Source organism: Hylobates moloch, unplaced genomic scaffold (genome assembly GCF_009828535.3).
Source record: "Hylobates moloch isolate HMO894 unplaced genomic scaffold, HMol_V3 SCAFFOLD_23, whole genome shotgun sequence".
Classification (NCBI taxonomy): domain Eukaryota; kingdom Metazoa; phylum Chordata; class Mammalia; order Primates; family Hylobatidae; genus Hylobates; species Hylobates moloch.
The window spans coordinates 10,849,539-10,869,664 of record NW_026652298.1 but is presented as its reverse complement, the minus strand read 5'-3'; the positions used below and the strand labels follow the sequence as shown (position 1 = coordinate 10,869,664).

At 39.6% G+C, this 20,126-nt stretch overlaps 1 protein-coding gene and 1 pseudogene across 1 annotated transcript in view; both read right to left on the bottom strand.

Moving 5' to 3' along the window:
* Nucleotides 1–20,126, bottom strand: part of ZSWIM6 (zinc finger SWIM-type containing 6) — a 226,485-nt gene that overhangs the window by 201,118 nt on the left and 5,241 nt on the right. The window contains exon 2 of the mRNA XM_058434242.1: nt 19,968–20,126. Coding sequence (XP_058290225.1) covers nt 19,968–20,126 — 159 coding nt within the window. The remainder of the gene's footprint in view (nt 1–19,967) is intronic.
* Nucleotides 4,716–6,189, bottom strand: LOC116462636 (ATP-dependent RNA helicase DDX25-like; annotated as a pseudogene).

The following is a 20,126-nucleotide window of genomic DNA, read 5'->3' as shown; positions in this document are numbered from 1 at the left end:
GAAGAGAACTGACCTACGCATGTGAGCAAAAGAGAGTCTCCTGCTCTAACTACACACCTACCACCATCTTGCGATCTTTGGCTGCAAACAGGACTGTTTGGTTTTTCCCTGTGATACATGCCAAACTGAATGTATTAGACTATGTCATATAAATCCACATTCCAAGACAACTGACCTTGATAAAGTACTTACTGTAATTAAAATAGCATACCGTTTCTTAAACTCAGATTCTAAGAAAGTGCCTCTAACCATTTGTGGTTGTGAATTCACCTTTAGGTGAATGCAAGTGTACCTTTGGAAAATCTGGAAGTGGCCCAAAGTAGCCAAAAACACAAAACTAGTCTGTATTTTTCAAACTGGCATATTCTTTGTGCGATGGGTGTGAAGCAACAGATAAATGGAACCACTGAATAAAAGCAGTGCCTCCTCCTGGAGAGTTATGAAAATATTCCCAAAGTAAAATACCACTTCCTTCATCCATTTATTCAACAAACTTTTATTGAGAGACAACTATGTGCAAATAGTTGTACTGGTAGCCATGGATACAAACACATGTACATATACATATTCACACAACATATTTACAGTTTCTGCCCTCCTGGAGCCTACAATCTCAAGGGAGAGGACAATCCAAAAAAGAAAAGTCACACAAAAATCTATGATTAGGATTACGAGGGAGGTAATTTGTTGCCAGGATTATTTCTCTGAGCCAAGATGACAATTAGGGCATGAACCAAGCACAGAAGAGCATTCCAGATAGAAAAAAGAACATGGGCAAAGGCAGGTAGCAGGGCAGCCTGGACACATCTGAACGGCAAGGGAGGACACTGTGCAGAAGGTGGCTGAGGGTCCAGGCCAGACCATGCTGGGCCTTGTACACCCATGAATGACTTCAGGCCTCTGAACAAAGGGACACCACTGAAGGTTCTGCACAGGGTAGGTATGGACAACATCATCCTGGCTGCAATATAGATTCTAAGAGCTGAGCCCTGCCTGTCTAAAGTTTGCAAGCTGATTAACACTCTTATACATACACAAAGTCCACTCTTACACATGCATGTGTGTACAAACATAGCATATAAAATTTTTTAATGGTGCTCTGTGGTACAAATTAGAAGTGCAGAAAGGACACTAACAGGTCAGAAAGGGGGGAAATGCATGATGTGATGGCTAATCCAGTCTAAACTTCACTGAAAATATCGAACTGTGATAGCAAAAATAGAATGTGGAATAGGTAGTCTGGGTCATATCACCACAACTTTCCAAGGCAAAGACTTATGAGAATACCCAAAAATACAATTTAAAAAAACACAAGTAAGATTTCAGTTCATAATAAGCTCTTAAAATTTTATTTGAAACTATTTTTCTGAATAATTTATTTGTAAATCTTTAAATTGGGGGAAATGCTAACCAACTCTCTTCATTTATTAAAGTTTCCAAAAGAAGGGAATGTAAATCTTAGTACAGTCATATGACATAAGGAATTCAGAAACATAAATCTAAGAGTTGTTCCATCTTCTTCCATCTTCCACTTGCCATGGTACATATTCAGGGAAGCCTGGAAACTAAACCCTAAGTGATGAGGTCAGCCCACAACTGTCCATTCTACACATGAATAACACAGAATTGATTTTAGCTGTCCCTTTTCCATTTTCAGGCAAATTCTAGAGTTCCAAGTGAAGACAAAAATTCATTAGTCACTAGGGTCAAAAACAAGGGAGAAATTAAGACATTAAGGCATGATACACCTCGATGAATAAAACATGCTCTGTTTAGCTGCACTAGATCAGGCAACAATTATAATAAACTATTAACAAAAATAAATCTGTGGATAGAGAAATTTGTGTTTTAATGGTAATGAGACAGATTTTTTAAAAACAATGTTTCCCTTCTCTAATTATGAAATCAATGTATGATTACAGAGTTTTTGAAAAATACAGAAAACTAGAAGAAAATAATAAATGAAGGAAATTAGGTAAAACTGGAGCAATGTGTAACAATGTATTTCCCTTTTGTGTACTATTTAGAATTCAAATACTTTCATGTATTCCCATGTGAGCCTCTTAGCAGCCTTATGACAGAGGTGATAAAGGTATAATTAGTCCCATTTTATAAGGACTTGAGGAAGTTCAGAGCCAGTAAGTGTCTTGCCTAGAGGCACACGGATAGTAAAACAAGACGCCTCCTAATGGCTCAGATATCTTCCCTAAGCTCCAGACCATGTGATTAGCAAATGATACGTTACTTAAGTGCAAGAACCTAAAATGAAAGCAGTACCTGTGAACATCAATCTAAGATTGCTAAAACAATACAACTTCGAATAAGAATATAAAATTTACATATCTTTAAATTGAGAAAAAAAAAAGTCAGGGGTGGTGACATCAAACCCATGGAGACTGAGAATCTCTTAACTGCTTCCTTTTGGTCTGAATAGCCCAGACTGAAATGTATCTCCTATATGAAAGATTAAGGAGAGCCCACTGATGGAGACCAGAAATAAGCCAAAGGTCACCTTTCAATCCCAAAAAACACCATCTTCCCTCTCTTACTCTCTCCCTACACACACAAGTGCACACAGGGCACAATTCTAAACTGATTTATATCTTGCCCTCTTCCTTCTCGGAAACAAGATGTATGGCTAGGGTAACCATAGACTTTATTATCCAAAGTGGAACACTTCTATGAGTGAAAGAGGTGACTGTATAGGAAAAGAGACATAAGCCAAGACTGACTGGACAAATGGGAACAGGTGGTCACGCAATATCTGGATAACCCATCCCTCTCAGGGGCCAAGCACTGAAAGTACAGCCCTATTGTTAAATTATTGTTCAGAAAACTGCTCTGGTGTACCCCATGTTATGCAAATCGAGTCTTAAGCAAATTCTACCTCAAGAGAAAGTCATCAGCATTTTGGAGACCAGTTTAGTAAACCATTCCTATTAATTAGACAGTGTCATTTTACAATGTGTAAGATCTTGTGGGATATTCTGAAGTTACATGTGTTTTTTTGCATATCATCTGTGAGAGGAAGAGTTTTTAAAAACTAAATTTAGTTATACCAATTTCTTTTAAAAATGAAACATCAAATAGAAGAAAAAAGCAATCACTTAATCCCACAAAGGCATTTATAATTCAAAGTTATTTTTCTAGGTAACCCAAAAGTACTGTTCTATACAGGAATATTCAAGTTACTTTCTGTTTAGAAGTTGGAATCATCTAATAAATAAATTGGTTTCAGAATAGCTTTTGGGCTGATGCTACTATTAGCAAGTTAACAAGCTTAAAGAAAAGGTCTGGTCAAATGAGAGGATAAAAAAAGAAACCCTACACAGTATTTGGAGAAATATATTGATGACAAACCCAGTACTGAAAACCAGCCTGCTTATCCAGCAGTCATATTTCTATTCACTTCCTCAAAGACTAAGTCACAACAATTCAGATTCAGAAAATCAAACAGAAATTAGAAACTGGAGCTATTTTTTTCAATTAAGAGAATTTCATGCAGACACCCATAGGACTGGCATATACTCTAAGACTATCATTCATTCAAGTGACATTTCAATGTCTACTATGCATATAATGCACTGGCACTGTTAATACAGTAGTTGGCTGTTCTAGATTTAAAATTTGCCAGAATTTTTTTTCAAACTAGCGGATTCATCTTTCACTCCAAAAAAAGACTTTGTATTTAAATGCTCTGTAACTCTCACCCCAAAAAAACAAGACTAGAAATATCTGCTTAAACAATGATAAATTCAAAATGACTACTCCATAACAGTGTATGGTAGAGTATTTTTACATCTGTTAGCACTCCTTATTTTGATTCAATTTGATTAGACAACTGATGCTTCCTCCATTAAAGATGCTTAGAAATCTACAATCCTACAAAGGATATTCTGATTTCTCATTAAAAAAAAAAACTGTCCCTCATTTTCTCCGATTTTTACATTATGATGAGTTCCACAGTTGTGTTCTCAAATTTGGAAAAGACCATGAATCAGGCGAGGGTCAGTCTCCACAACAATCCCTTACAGAATTTCAGAAGGTCTACCCACATTCACTGGAGAGACAGAATGCCCCTCAATCTAGAAAGGAAGCCAGATTATCTAAATGGATCTGGTTTACTATTACAGATTTTTAAGAAGAAACGGTATGAATGTAAGACATAGAATGTTTTAGGATTATTAAATAAGGCTTCCTGAGAGAGTTGGGTTCAAAGCTCAATTCTAAGGGAAACAAAAGAGGAAGAGAAAATTAATTGTTGCACAATTGTAAAGGATCGAAGAGGAAAACAGCAACTCATAAATTTTTAAACTAGCAGTTTAAGCGTGGTAAAGTCAATAAATCCCTAAAACGACCCTAAAATAGACTGTCATATACTGAACTTTTACAGATTACATTCTGAACTATAATGTTTCCTATCTTTAACAGGAAGTATGAAGGAGGAAAATCAAGATGTGAAAAGTTTTTATACAAGAATATTAAATAAGCAGCCCAATGAAGTACAAATACCTGAATGGAGGTAGGGGTGAGAACTCTCTATATCTAAATATGGCTACATGAATTTTTTGTGTTTTTCAGAGCTTAATCCACCATGGCTTAACCCACTACCACCAAGACTCATCATACATATGCTATTTTAAAAATACAAACTATATTCTTTTCTTTTTAAATCTTGCTTTTTTTTAGTCTCACTCTGTTGCCCAGGTTGGAGGGCAGTGGCATGATCTCAGCTCACTGCAAGCTCCACCTCCCTGGTTGATGCCATTTTCCTGCCTCAGCCTCCTGAGTAGCTGGGACTACAGGCGCCCACCACCACACCCGGCTTATTTTTTGTGTTTTTAGTAGAGACGGGGTTTCACCACGTTAGCCAAGATGGTCTCGATCTCCTGACCTCGTGACCCACCTGCCTCAGCCTCCCAAAGTGCTGGGATTACAGGCGTGAGCCACCGCACCCGGCCCAAATCTTGCTTTTTTTTAAATTCAAAAAGATCACATGCTTAACATCAACTTGGTTTCAAAAATACTTCAGGTCTTAAAACTAAGGGTACCACAACACTTATTTTGCCATTTGTGAATTTCACGTCGAAAAGTGGACGTTTTCAGCACGAAAACTTATCTTCAAAACTCACCGGGACATTCTATCATAAATTAGGATATTTTCACAAACAATATAGTTTTCTCTTTAATATTCTATATTTTTCATTTCTTCCACGTCTTTGTGGTCCAGATGCTTAAAGTTGAAGTGGTCCTGGATTTTCATAAGCACACACAGCTTATTTGCTTCAATAATGTTGTAGGTGAGGCCTTTTTCTCCTAAAGCTGTCCTGTCCCCCCTATGCACTAGAGGTAGGTCTCATAGTCTGGCTCCTCTGCTTGGTTTACAGGGAGATCCAAGTTCACAACAATGGTGATTTGCTTCACATCAATCCCTCCAGTGCAAACATTTGTTGTTACGAGAACCTTCTCATCCTGAAACTTCCGAATGATGGAAACTCACTGCTCCATGGTCAGCTCTCCACTTAACAGACACCTGGTTGCCAGCCTGCATCATCTCCATGATCAACCACTTGGCATTTCAATGAGTCTGACAGAAGATGATGGCCTGGCCAATGGTGATGCCACCATAAATGTTGCACAGAGCTTGGTATTTGTCTTTCCTGTTCTTGCACAACACATAATACTGCCAGATGTTGTTCAAGGTCAGCTCCTCTTTGCGTAACTTGGTAATTTAGGGATGGGTACAATTCACTCAGCAAAATGCCACACGGAGTAGCTATGAGCTACTGAAACAAATTCAGACCCAATTACATAACAGTAAATTTTGAATAAACTCATAGGTACTAGCTATTATATCACCAATTGTTGTCTAACACATCTAAAATATAAACTACAAAAAATTTTAATAAAAATAGTGAAAACCTTGAATGAAACTTGAATCTGTACTTTTAAAAAAAATTCATCCATTTTAAAATAAAAGTACTTTGCTACAAATTGTTAAAATGAATAGAGTATTTTAAAGGCTTTTTCCCCCCACTGTAGTAGTCATTATTGAAAGCAAAAATGCAATACAATCCAGGCCTTTGGAATTTCCTGCTATTTATGAAACAGCTTAAACAAAATGCCTCTTTAATAAGTTGCTAAGGGAGATCCATGAAAACTGCAAAGAAACTGCTCTGACAAATTCTAATAAGGAAAGTCATCTGAGCACTTTGCTTATAAAAACTCTAAACAGCACTAATCAAACTACCTACTGGGCTTTGGTTTTAATAAGGCATGTTAAGCTAGAGCTCACATCAATTTACATGACTCACCTAAACAAAACATAAATTGCATTAAAGATACAAAAGGTAGTCGCTTACCTACTAACATCCAGTACTTTACAATGTTCTATGCATCATATTAAATTATACATATACACATATCTAGAGAGATACATTGATATCAATAAGTCAGTTGACAATCTATCTCCAGGCCACTTTTGAATTATCTACTATAACCTCCAACTACAGAAAGATACCATATTGTATGATTACTACACTATGATATAGTTCAATGAACTTGATATTCTATCCCCAAGATATTCACTATGTTTCCTAATAATTCAGCAAACTACCCAACTTGCTCTCATCCAAAATATAAGAATCTGTTTTAAGATTTAAGAACGTGGGCCAGGCATGGTGGCTACCGCCTGTAATCCCAGCACTTTGGGAGGCAGAGACAGGTGGATCACCTGAGGTCAGGAGTTCAAGACCAGCCTGGCCAACATGGTGAAACCCCCATCTCTACTAAAAAAAAAGACAAAAATTAGCTGGGCGTGGTGATGGGCGCCTGTAATCCCAGCTACTCAGCTCAGACAGGAGAATCACTTGAACCCGGGAGGCGGAGGTTGCAGTGAGCTGAGATCGCGCCACTGCACTCCAGTCTGGGCCACAGAGCGACACTCCGTTTCAAAAAAAAAGATGTAAGAATGTAAATAAATAAACTCTAAAACATTTGCCTTCTGTCGTATACTAGACCAAGCAATTCACCTTTCACTAAATCCCTCAACATAAGCTTTCTTATTTCCATAAAAGTAAATTCAGCAGAATTCATCCAATAACTACCTTAAAGATAATGTGAAGAAAATCAATTTGATTCCATTTCTAGTTATTTGGGCCAATTAGTTTGTGTTACCTTAAGAAGGGTGTCAGATCATTGCACTACTAAACATTATCCTGCCATCTGATGGATTTAAGAACATTACACCACTACTCATTGGATAAGTGAATAATCATCAGCGTTTCTATTTGTATTCAGTGTAGCTCACGGCACACCACAAATCATCCCCAACATGCCCTCAGCTTTTCTATGTACCTTTATAGAAAGAATACAATTACTATTCTTACTCCCTTCCAAAGATAGAAATTCACCTTGTGACATTTTTCTTTCCAAAATTACTCAAGAACAAATACAACATATTTCCAGATAGCCAAGTTCTTAAATTCATATATGCATCCAAAAACTTGAAACTCAATTTGCAAACACAATCTACATAACACTGGCTCTAGGGTGTAAAGAATCTAGACCCAGATACTGATATGTCAATTAAAACCTAGCTGCTCCCTACAAAAATGAATAGTAAGTTTTAAATATATTACTAGAGTATTAACCAAATCTAAACACACACAAATGAGTTAGCCAAGAGAACACGGATAACTGTAGGAAAAACAGTATGTGTTTCTTTTTAATGTCTGATGGCACCTATAATTATATAAACTAATTCAGACTCCACAACTTCAACAGCTACAGCAATTTTAAGAACACCCGAGGCATAGTAAATAAATCATGCAAATTTCACATCTTTGGTGGCACCACAAAATGAAAAGTATTGAGCTGGATTACATGTCTGACCTGACAAGACAATTCTTAAATCTTTCTCCTATCTAAAATAAACTATACATTACATGTTCCAAGATTTATGTATGGCTACTATTAAAGATCAATCACTTCTAAAAACATGTACATCCTATTTCAGAAAAAATAAAAGCAAATAGAGTACCACAGCACAGAATATGTCTGAAATTTGGTTTTGTTTGATATCTGAAAGTTAAGTTTTTGACATTTACCAGCAGTCCCACAACGTGCTGGCCCTATGCCATCATGGCCTGGTGCCAGCCTGACGTAGGGCCATGCTAAAAATAGCAGCTAAGCAGCAGCTGTAACACATAGGTCCTTCTGACCTCAACTTTATTTCCCTAAAGGGTGATTGGAGGAAGAGGGGGACAACTTGAGGGAATGAGGAAAATGGAATATACTCTCAGTAGGTATTACTTATCTCTTCTGATTTGTCTTCTTTTCTACCACACACTCTTTTCTCCTCCCTTCCCTCACCCCATCCCCAAGAAAGGAAAGGACAGAGGAAGAGAAGAAAGAAAATGAGGGAAGAAAGGAAAGAAAGAAAGAACAAACTGGAGCTGTGAGGCAAGTTGGGTTCAGAGCCTTTCCACACCTGCTGCCCTCAAGTCTCACTTGATTCTACACTGCCATCATCACAAAGCAGCCATTGGTCATTTCAGTCATCAGCTTTACCACTGTCTAGAAAAAAGTATAAACCACAATCCTGAAAAGACTGGCTAGGTCACTGGGCTGAAGGTATATCAGACAAAAATTACACAAGTGATATTGGGGGAAGAAGGGAAGAAGAACTGTAAAAATGGCATCGAGAATACAAAATCCTGGCCAGGCACAGTGGCTCACACCTGTAATCCCAACACTCTGGGAAGCCAAGGCGGATGGATCACCTGAGGGCAAGAGTTCCAGACCAGCCTGGCCAACATGGTGAAACCCCGTCTCTACTAAAAATACAAAAAATTAGCCAGGCGTGGTGGCACGTGCCTGTAATCCCAGCTTCTCGGGAGGCTGAGGCACAAGAATCACTTGAGCCCAGGAAGTGGAAACTGGAGACTGCAGTGAGCCAAGATTGCACCACTGCATTCCAGCCTGGGTGACAAGAGAGACACTCTGTCTCACCAAAAAAAAAAAAAAAAAATCCAAAGTGCTAAGGATAAGGAAACTTGCAGAACACTAAAAACCAAAGTCATAAAGGAACAGGGCTAACATATTACATATTTAAAAGTTTGCTCACATAAAACAACCAGATTACAAACATGGTGTTTGGGTTTTAGAATCTTATTTTATGACAAGTACTTATAAAAATCACGACAATCTTCTTTATAGAAATGAGTTAATTGAAAAGGCAGCAGCAGGAGTAAAGGTTCAGCATCACCAGGCCTCTACCAACAAAGACCAATAGCCACACCAGAAGAGACTCCCGGTATGCCCCTTATACCTAAATTACAGAATCCCTACACAGTACTACACTCATAAAAATGCTAGTAACTGTCAGCAAACATTTATCACATACAACCTGGCATATAAAAAATTCTAATCCGTACTGATTGTAATTACGTAAGAGAATTTAAAACTTGCTTTTGTGGACTTATTCTACATGATATCTTCTTATGTGTATTTTCTCTATAAAATCTTCCAACATTAGAGATCTGATACCAACTAACAATGAAAAATATTTTAAGTAAACAGACTCTTAAGTAAGGCAGGAATAGGAAACCAGTCACCTGAGTTTTAAGCACATTAATTCACTAAATGAGCTTCCAATCTATCTGATCAGCTTATTCAGTTAGTAAGAGTTTAAATGTACTGACAGGTTCTACTGCATCCTTCCAATTAACATCAGCATTCAGGAATTGCACAGATAAAACTCTATCTTTCAAAGAATGTCAAATCTCTTTACCAGCAACAAGAAATAATATAATTGTAAACATTTTAAAAGGAACTTAAAATGAGATATTTAATTTCTCAAATATACTTTGAAAACCTAACTTTGCTGCATATATACGATTAGATCTAACCTGCAAGTTAATTTCTTTCAAAACTTAACATCTCATGGAAGACGATCAAAATCACCCAACATAACCATCCTCCAAAGCTGAAATTCATTCCTAAAAGACATTTTTTTAATGTAGTAGTTTTTCAGGTAAAATTAATAGAGTTCTGGAGATTATTTGCACAACAATGTAAATGTACTTAACACTGCTGAACCACACACATAAAAATGGTTAAGATGGTCAATATTATAGTATGCCCATTTTAAGACAACCAAAAATTTTTTTAAATCCTAATATGTGTAAATATCCTTATGATTTTTAAATAAATCCTCTCAATTGAAAAAAAAATAACATTTTAAAATCATACCTATGATCACAATTTAAAATCCAGGCCACTGTGAAAGTCACTCTAGAAAGTAGCAACACACTGTAAAGCTAAACCTTCTAGAATAGGTAATGATGATGCATCATGGACAGTATTGCTTGAGTACCAACCAAAGAGGCTGCATGTGTCTGGCTCTGTTTTTAACAGCAACAAAAGCTTTTCTACTTTTTTCCCTGTGTTTTGGTTTCCTCATCTGTAAAATAGAAACAATAATGGTCCCTAACTCATATGGCTGTTAAGAAATACATAAAGGAAATGAGTGAAGTGGAATATACTCTCAGTAGGTCTTACTTACCTCTCCTGATTATATTCCAGGGCAGTATTTGGCACCTGGTTAAGTGCTATGAAATGTTAGTTGTTATTACTCTTACTATTAGTAAATGTTGTAGAAGTATTAAGAGTCTCACCATAAATCACGTCCAGCTGGTTCAGTGAAGAACTGCCCCAAGTCATACAAAAAGGCTTTAAAGGCTGGGTGTGGTGACTCACACCTGAATCCTAGCATTTTAGGAGGCTGAGGTGGGTGGATCACTTGAGGTCAGGAGTGCGAGACTAGCCTGGCCAACATGGTGAAACCCCGACCCTACTAAAAATACAAAAAGTTAGCCGGGCGTCATGGTGCATGTCTGTAATCCAGCTACTCAGGAGGCTGAGGCAAGAGAATCGCTTGAACCCGGGAGGCAGAGGCTGCAGTGAGCTGAGATTGCACCACTGCACTCCAGCCTGGGCAACAAAGGGAGACCCCATCTCAAAAAAAGAAAAAAAAAGGTTACAGAGAGTACTACAATTTGGAGGCCACATCATTTATGTGAAAGAAGTACGTATATGTATAGGTACATCCCGAAGGATTATGTATATACTATTTACTGGTGAAGGAGGAGGAGGCATGTTTACAAAAACAATAAATTATATTTTAAAAACCTGGTCAAATACAAACAATACTGGAAAAGTTTTCATATATACACTAAGTTGAGAGCAAACTTCTGTTGTTCTATATTAGCACTTCAAATTTTCAGTAAATTCTTTATTATATGGGTATATGTATACATTCATGTAACAGCAAGTCCTCCACTTAATGCCATCAATAGCTTCTTGGAAACTGACTTTAATCAAAATGACATATTACAAAACCAATTTATCATAGGCTAATTGACATAAACAGTAATTTCCTATGGCATATTTCTGGTCACAAAAACATCACCAAACTTCTAAATAAAGACCACAACACTTCTAATATTAAACATTGAATGTGAGATGTACATACATTTTACGACAATTAATAAAAACAAGATAATTCTTCACCCAGTTATTCCAGTTCAAGGTAGCAGGTGGCCAGAGCCCGTCCCAGCAGCTCAGGGAGAAAGGCAGGAACCCACCCTGGATGGGATGCCACCCCCATTGTAGGGCACACTCACACACACCCACACTGATTCAGACTGCGGCCATTTAGATGGGACAATTTGCCTTAAGGTGCACATCTTTGGGATGCAGGAGGAAACCAGAGCACCCAAAGAAAACCCACGTAGACATAGACGACCATGCAAACTCCACCCAAGATAATGGCCCTGGCCAGAATTGACTTTTTTATTTTCTCATCAATGATATAGTGATACAATGTTATTCAAGGACTTGCTGTATAATCATACAGCTGTAATACAGTTCTGTAGTTAACAATCCTAACTTTTTCTGAACTTTAATCTCAAACATTACTATGATTTCCAAACATCCACGAATGTTTTACACTCGCAAGAATTGAGCATGCTAAAACCACTACTGCACTGCAGCCATTAGAATTTAGCCTGAAACTAAAATGCCATCTAGGAATACATTTATTAACATTCAGTAAATGTTAGCCAAATAACCTCTCCAAAGAGTTCAATTTACATTCAAGAATATGCTTGTTGTGATTTCAGAGACTATCAAATTAAGACACGGCCCAAACAGTAAGAAAAATATGCAACACAGCTTTGCCATTTCCTATGCCACTCTAAACAATTTACTCAACATGTTTGGGCCTCAGTTTTCTTATCAGGAAAATGGGAAAAACTGAAATTGAAGTCATCTTTTTATCTCTAAAATCTCCACAGCTCCACTAGTAGATAACAACTATAATGCAAGAGTATTTTATTTACAAAAATACCTTTCATCTTTCAGCATATTTTAAGAAATGAACTGTGGATCTGTACAGAGGGGTCACTGAAATATGCATGTGGTTACAACATTCAAATTATACCTGGGTTAATTTGTCTCCTTTTCTGTTCACCTGTGGACATCATCACATATATCTATTTCTAAACATATATACACACATATATTAGCTGACACAAAATTAGTTAAGTGAATTCTGCAGACATAAAACATTTAGCACACTCAAGCAACAGTTTACTATCAGCTGAAAGTCAATCTTTCAATCAGCTGGAAATTCAAAATGACATGGAATTTTGCACCGTATTCTCTGAAGCTTGCTTTAGCGATCTTTTCTAGATGAAAAAAAAATAAGGAAGTGTCCTATTTTTAAAGAACTGAAAAGCAAGTACAAAGCATATTCTTAGAGGGACACAAGGCACTGAAAGCAAAAACTGAAAAGACAACCAGGTTTTTATCTAACAGACACACTTTACTTTTGAGATCTGGGTAGGATTGACAAACAAAACGTCTCTTCACAAGACAAGACTCAGTAACACTTTTCTCCAGATTATCATTTGATACTGATTTTTTCAAAGCAGATGTATTTAAAGGGGGGAACAGTTCATGGTTTTGAATTTAAAGTAATCCCCAAATATTTACATGTTAAAAAATTAATAAACCACAAAAACTAAATTAGCCTTTTTGTTGTAACAAAGCACTATTTTAAAAATTATACCATGGTAATTTGAAAGGTAGCTAAAAACGGTTTTGTGGGTTTCATACCGTTTACTACCTTTTTAAAAGAACCTGCCTATAACCCGCTTTGTTTCTAAGATATTTATACTTACCTATAATCTTTCATTTTTAGGATATTTGTGCTCTTAAGTCAACAACAGTTTGAGTTTGATGACTGCCCCTATAAAAATTTCTAACACTAAATGAGTTTGTTTTGTCATATGTATATGTAAGTATGCTTCTTAAAATAAAGGTACCAAATTTATTTTGCCTCAGTGAAGAAAACTTACAGTCTAACACACAAAAAAATAAAGCATGTGGAAATAGTACAGATCCAATCATGTGATTTTCTTTTTTTTTTTTTTTTTTGGAGACAGGTTCTCGCTCTGTCACCCAGGCTGGGTACAATGGTACAATCTCGGCTCACTGCAGCCTGCAGCCTGCAGCCTCCACCTCCCAGGTTCAAGCGACTCTCCCACCTCAGCCTCCTGAGTAGCTGGGATTACAGGGGTGTACCACTACGCCCAACTAATTTTTGCATTTTAGTAGAGATAGGGTTTCACCATGTTGCCCAGGTTGGTCTCGTGATTTTTCAGAGGGACAACTCTTATAAAACAAAACATGTCATTCCTACACTGCCTATCACTGAACATATTACTAGCTGAAATCACACATTCTTAACTAAGCCGTGAATATGAGTGTAAGCAGAAAGAGATGCTGGTCCGTATCTTTCCATATGAAACATTCATAGGGTTAGAATTGAGACAGCAATTGATCATCCATTGTGAAAAAAAAAAAAAAAGAGGTCCAGGATAAAAATCTTAAAAATCAGTGAGGACGTACTTACGACAATAATGACTTAAACTGTTCAATTAATTGCAATAATTCTATTAAAGGACATGTTCCAACGACATCCTGATGTTTCTAAAAAGGCAGGCATCAGTCTCACATCCGCAAAATAGATGAAACTCAATGCAAAGTGGAAAAAAATAATGAGGGTAGCCTTTTCAATCCAAGGGTGTACTTGTAACACAACTGAGTTGCAAGAAATTAAAGACTTTAGAAAGAGTGAAAATGTTTGCTTAACCCAAATCCGCCATTTTCACCTTCCATTATTGTCACTGTGTTTTGAACATTTTAGATTTTCTCAATGGAGCAACATTATCCTTCAGAGAACTAAGTATGATAACGAATTCCAAGTATTCCTAAAACTGAAAATTTAACTTCCTTCAGAACAACGCTAAGGACCTATCAAGCACTGAAACACTTTCAAAAATCACTTATATAAATCAAACATCTCAACTCACACAAAAGAACAATAAAAAATACCTATGCAACTGGTTTCAAAATGTATTGTGTATTTATTAATTAAAAGGCAGAAAAAAGGTAGGATCTGATATAAAATTATTCTATATTAACCTTGAAAAAGCATTCAATGAAATGTCCTATCATCAATAAACAAGTATCCAATTTTCAATATGCATTCAGAATCGTCTTTATTTAGTGATCTCTAGTCTGCAAAGAAAAATCAAAATATTCAAAAACCAATAAATTATCTGACTGAAATTTGTACCCATCTTAATTCTAATAATGTTCTTTTACTGCTTTGCCACCCCCACAAAAAAAAAAACCACAAAACTTTAAGTTATGAATCTGAAAAGAGTGTAAGAATGTGTTTACCAGAATGTTAAGTGGAATGCTGGGCGATATTCTTTTCTCCCAAAAGTAAATAGAATAAAAGGCCATTTACAAGGCCATTCCTTTTAAAATGTATCTCCTTCCTTCAGAAAGGACCTTCACACACACTCAAGCACACACACACACATATGCGAACACACCAAAACAAATAATATAAATTAAAAACTCCAGGATAATTTTTGTAAGTTTATTACAAAAATATATGCTTCTAGTTTTAAGAAAAACCCAACCATAAAATAGGTATAAAGGAAAAAGTTAAAGTCCCCCCCAAAAACCTTAACCATTCACTTAACTGCCCTTCTCGAAAAATACCCATACTTCCAAGATTGCTTGTGTAGCCTTACAGACATTTTTATGCATCTATACGCCAAGTCTTTTTGTTGTAAACACAAATTGCAGCACACTATATGAAGTTTTTAACTTTTTAAATATTCTGGTAATCTTTCCTTGTCAGTATATATAAATCTAATTCATCTTTTCATAGTTGAATAGTATTCCATTGAGTATTTCTTAGGCACTTCTCTTCTGTAGAAATTTAGGTTAACTCCAGCTTTTTACTCTTGCAAACCACACTGCAATGAGCATCACGATACAGAACATCATTACACACTAATATCAGTATTATCTATAGGATAAATTCCTTAAAAAGACAGAAAAAGATGGTGTCAAGCAGCAGCGTAGGCAGAATCCTTTTTCCCAAATCTCTTCGACCAATTCTGGGTATTGTCTTTTTAGTCTTCACCAATGTGGTAGAATAAAATGGCATGTCATTTTTATTTGCATTTTTTTTTTTTTTTTTTTTGAGACGGAGTCTCACTCTGTCACCCAGGCTGAAGCGCAGTGGTGCGATCTCGGCTCACTGTAACGTCTGCTTCCCGGGTTCAAACGATTCTCCTGCCCCAGCCTCCCGAGTGGCTGGGATTACAGGCGCACGCAACCACTTTGGCTAATTTTTGTATTTTTAGTAGAGATGAGGTTTCACCCTGTTGGCCGGGCTGGTCTCTAACCCCTGACCTCAGGTGATCCGCCCACCTTGGCCTCCCAAAGTGCTGGGATTACAGGCCTGAGCCATCGAGCCCAGCCTATTTGCATCTCTTTATGTAAGAATGAAGATGAGTATGTTTACTGCCCATCTACATGTCTTCCTCTCTGAAATGTGTTGCCCATTTTCCTATTGGGTTATCCATCTCTCTTCTTGACAATTTTTACAAGTTTTCTACCAACCTTTGGTCCAATGTGCTGTATTGGCCCAATTAACTGCTAAATTTGATTTGTAGTGTTTTCAGACCTACAGAAACTTTTCGATTTTCTTTTTTTCCTCTTGAGACAGAGTCTCAGTCTGTTGCGCAGGCTGGGGTGTGCAATGATGCGATCTCAGTTCACTGCAACCTCCGTTTCCCAGGTTCAAGCCATTCTTCTGCCTCAGCCTCCCAAGTAGCTGAGATTACAGGCATGTGCCACGATGCCTAATTTTTGTATTTTTTGGTAGAGACGGGGATTTGCCATGTTGGCCAGGCTGCTCTCGAACTCCTGACCTCAAATGATCCACCCATCTCAGCCTCACAAAGTGCTGGGATTACAAGCGCGACTCACTGCGCCCAGCCCTTTTTGATTTTCATCCAATTAAATTTATCTATTTTTTCCAAGTTTGAGTTTCAGGTCATACCAGGGAAGCTCTTTGCCAGACAGTAACTTGGGGAATTTTTTTTTTATGTAACTTCCAAATCATCACTTAAATGATGTCGATAATACTTACATACCAGCACCTGCAGAGACAGCTCCCTTCCAATATTAATTATCAATTTTTTTTTTTTTTTTTTTTTGAGATGGAGTCTTACTCCGTCACCCAGGCTGGAGTGCAGTGGTACGATCTTAGCTCACTGCAACCTCCGCCTCCTGGGTTCAAGTGATCCTTCCACCTCAGCCTCCCAAGTAGATGGGACCACAGATGCGTGCCACCATGCCTGGTTAAGTTTTTCTACTTTTGGTGGGGACAGGGTTTCACCATGTTGCCCAGTCTGGTCTAGAACTTCTGAGCTCAAGCGATCCACCCACCTCAACCTCCCAAAGTTCGGGGATTACAGGTGTGCGCCATCATGCCCGGCAATATAAATTACTTAACAAAAATAAGCCAACTACTCTTTCTCTAAAAGTTTCCTATAATCAACTGATGGGCAAGCTCCGTGCCAATTAAATATTGCTTACAACTACTATAACAAAGGCTTAATTTTTTCCCTTAAATTTTTTCTTAAAATATAGAAGTTGAGAAATAGTAACTACCAATGGGTTTAATTTCTAAGAAACCCCTCAATCCTTAAACTATCAACAGCATAAATGTAAAATAAAGTCCAACAACTAGATTTTCCCTATTGTAGCTATAATTTAGTCATCTCTACAAAAGTCAATGAATACTTTCTGTACAAACTTGTAATTTTGCAATACCAGAAAACTGCTTTATGATGCTATCAACAAAGTATTCTGTTCTTTTCCATTTCAAGAAACTGAAACAAACAAAAGCGTTCTACCTCAAATCAAAATTATAAAATAAGCCTTTCAAGTTAGCATATCAATTCAAACCACTACTTGAAGCTAAATTAAATGGTTAATCTAGCCACCCTCTCTCCGTTCCCCATAAAGGGAGGTGGGGGGAACCCTGATCATAAGTGTTCTATCTCACAGTGCCAGCTGCCAGGCATTTAACAGCCTTCCATCTCTAAAGCTGACTGGCACAACAAGTAATACAACTTGGAAGTTAAGGCAAAGGGCAGAACTCAGAGGGAAAAAAAGAATATTTTCCACAATTGGTATAGCACTTGTTTAGCACGTATGTGTTTCTGAAGTGGTGGTCAACTCTTCAAACTACACGAGAAACATCACACCACTTCACGTCAACCACTGTCAATTCCATTCAGTGGCCTCCTTCCCCTTTGGGGACTATTCAAAAAGTTACTATTTTCTTTTACAACTACTCACCCAGGCCTCTTCCACTGATGAAAGCAGGCAAAGCCCACGCTGTGTGTCTGTCTCCTAGAGAAGATTGCCTCTTTTATTTATCGCCCCTTGGCTTTATTTTCACAGTGAATTCCTGGCTTAAATGCAATCAGCCAAGAAACCCTCCCTATGTGCTCTCCTGTCATTCCTCATTGCTTACAAGCAGAGTCAAGCACAGGGAGAGGGGAAAAAAAAAAAAAAAAAAACCCTCAACATTGCCAGCCAAGCCATAAAAATTCGCAGACTCTAGTTTGTTATACTGAGAAGCCATAGATGTGCTTCCATCCATCGCTAACCGGCAGGAAACAGACAAAACAAAGGTATAACTTGAAAGAATGTTAATTAGATTTGTTTTAAGGAAAAAAGGATAGATGAATAGCCTCAAAAGCTAAACCCCCTCTAGACAGAAGGAAAGAGTGCCCAACATAGAAAAGGCAACACTGGGGGCTGCCTTTGGAAATAAATGACCATGCAGAAAATCACGTTTGCAGATTGCATTAGAATTCAAATTAACCAGACAGGATTAAAACAAATCTTAATTCTCTCTTGGGGCCCTATCCAGACCCCCACCCCACTCCCAAAGAAAAGAAGAATAAAAGGAACTGACTACAGAAAAAGAAAAAGGATTAAGTTAACAATCAAAGAGATAGAGATGCGTCCAAATCTATCCCCATTCATTCGGTGCCGGGTTCACCATGCTACAATTTCAAGTACACTAACATGGGAGGGGGTCAGAAAATATGCCATTTGCAATCAGGAGAAAAAAATGGGAAGTTTCACTACAGCATTGTTCTTTTCAGTCTGGCTCAAACATTCCCAGCGCTATGGCTGAAAAAAGATCTGGACAGGGGAAAAAGAACATTTTGGGGGAGGGGGAACAGGAGACGCTTTTAAACTAAGGTATTTGAGAAAACTCTCAGGATCTGTCAGAGAAAGGAGGGCTGTGCAGCTCTAAATCACAAGTCCTTCTCTCGCCTTTGTCAAATATCTTCTACTTTACAAGCCCTGAAAAGAAATAAAGAGACTCTTTTGTTTGGTTTCTCCTTTTCGGAGGGTGACAGAAAACTGAAAGGGGCACAAATAAACCTGAAAATGAGAACAAAGTGCTGGATCGTGCCGGGCTGCCGCGCCGCGGGGACGCGGGAGCGGCCGCCGAGCCCTCTGCCTCGCGCTCCTGCAGCCCGCTCGCCCCTTTGGCTGCGAGCGGCAAATCCGCAACTGCTGACCGCGGCTCGCCCGGGGCACCACGACCTGACCACACAGCGCAAACAAAACTCGGGCGGCGGGGCACAAGGGCTGCGCCGCGGCCCGCACAGGGGCGTCTGGAGGCAGCTCCAGAAAAAAGGGAAGCGCGAGCGACTCCTCCTCGGACTCGCGCCCTTTAATTAGGGGGCGTCCTCCGGGCGAGATGTCCCTCCGGAGACGGAGTCCGGTCCGCCGCCACCTCCTCTCTGAGCCGCTTGGAGACTGAGGAGGCGCAAAGAAAAGGACATTTAAACCCCGGGCGGCCAGTGGAGCTCGCCCGGGCCAGACGCCACAGCGACCTGGGAGCGCCGCGGCCGCTCGCCCGTCGGAGCCCGGGGAGGAGCGGCCGCCGAGCCGCTTTAAGTGTATTCCCCTCCCCACAAATCGCGTGGGGCGGGGGCCAGAAAGAAAAAGGAGCGAGCGACAGGCAGTGGGAGAGGGGGGGGAGCGCCAAGCAGCCGGGCCGCGGCCGGCATTGTCTGCGGCCCGCGCCCCCTCCCCCGCCCCGCACAGCCCCGCCACACACACCCTCGCGGGAGGCCGGCCGTCCGCCCGCGCCTTTGTCCACATCCACCCTCGAAACCGGCGAACAGCCCTCCAGGATGTGCTCCCCGGCAGAGGGCGGGGAGGGGAGCGCGGGCCGGGGGCGCGGAGCCCTCGGAGGGGCGCGTCCTGCTGATTCATTTCCCACTCGCGCTGGCCCGTCCGGGGCGACGGGGGGCAGGGAAGGGAGGGAGGAAATGGGCGCTCCGCTCAGAAGGACCGTCCGGGCCAGTGAGGACACCCGCAGGGGTGCGGGCGCGCGCGGAACTAGGGGCTGTCTGCAGGAGAGAAGCGGGCGCCCCCCCACCCAGGGACTGACGGACGGACAGACGGCTCCCGATTGCCCCGTGACTCACCGACTTGCAGGACGTTGTCTACGCAGCCGCTCTCCAGCAGCGCGATGCCCCGGCGGAAGGGCAGCCGCGTCTCGTCGCCGCCGTCCGCCGCCCCGGCAGCCCCCACCGACGGGGCCCCGGCCCCCGCGGCGGCGGCGGCGGCAGCGGCGGCGGCGGCCG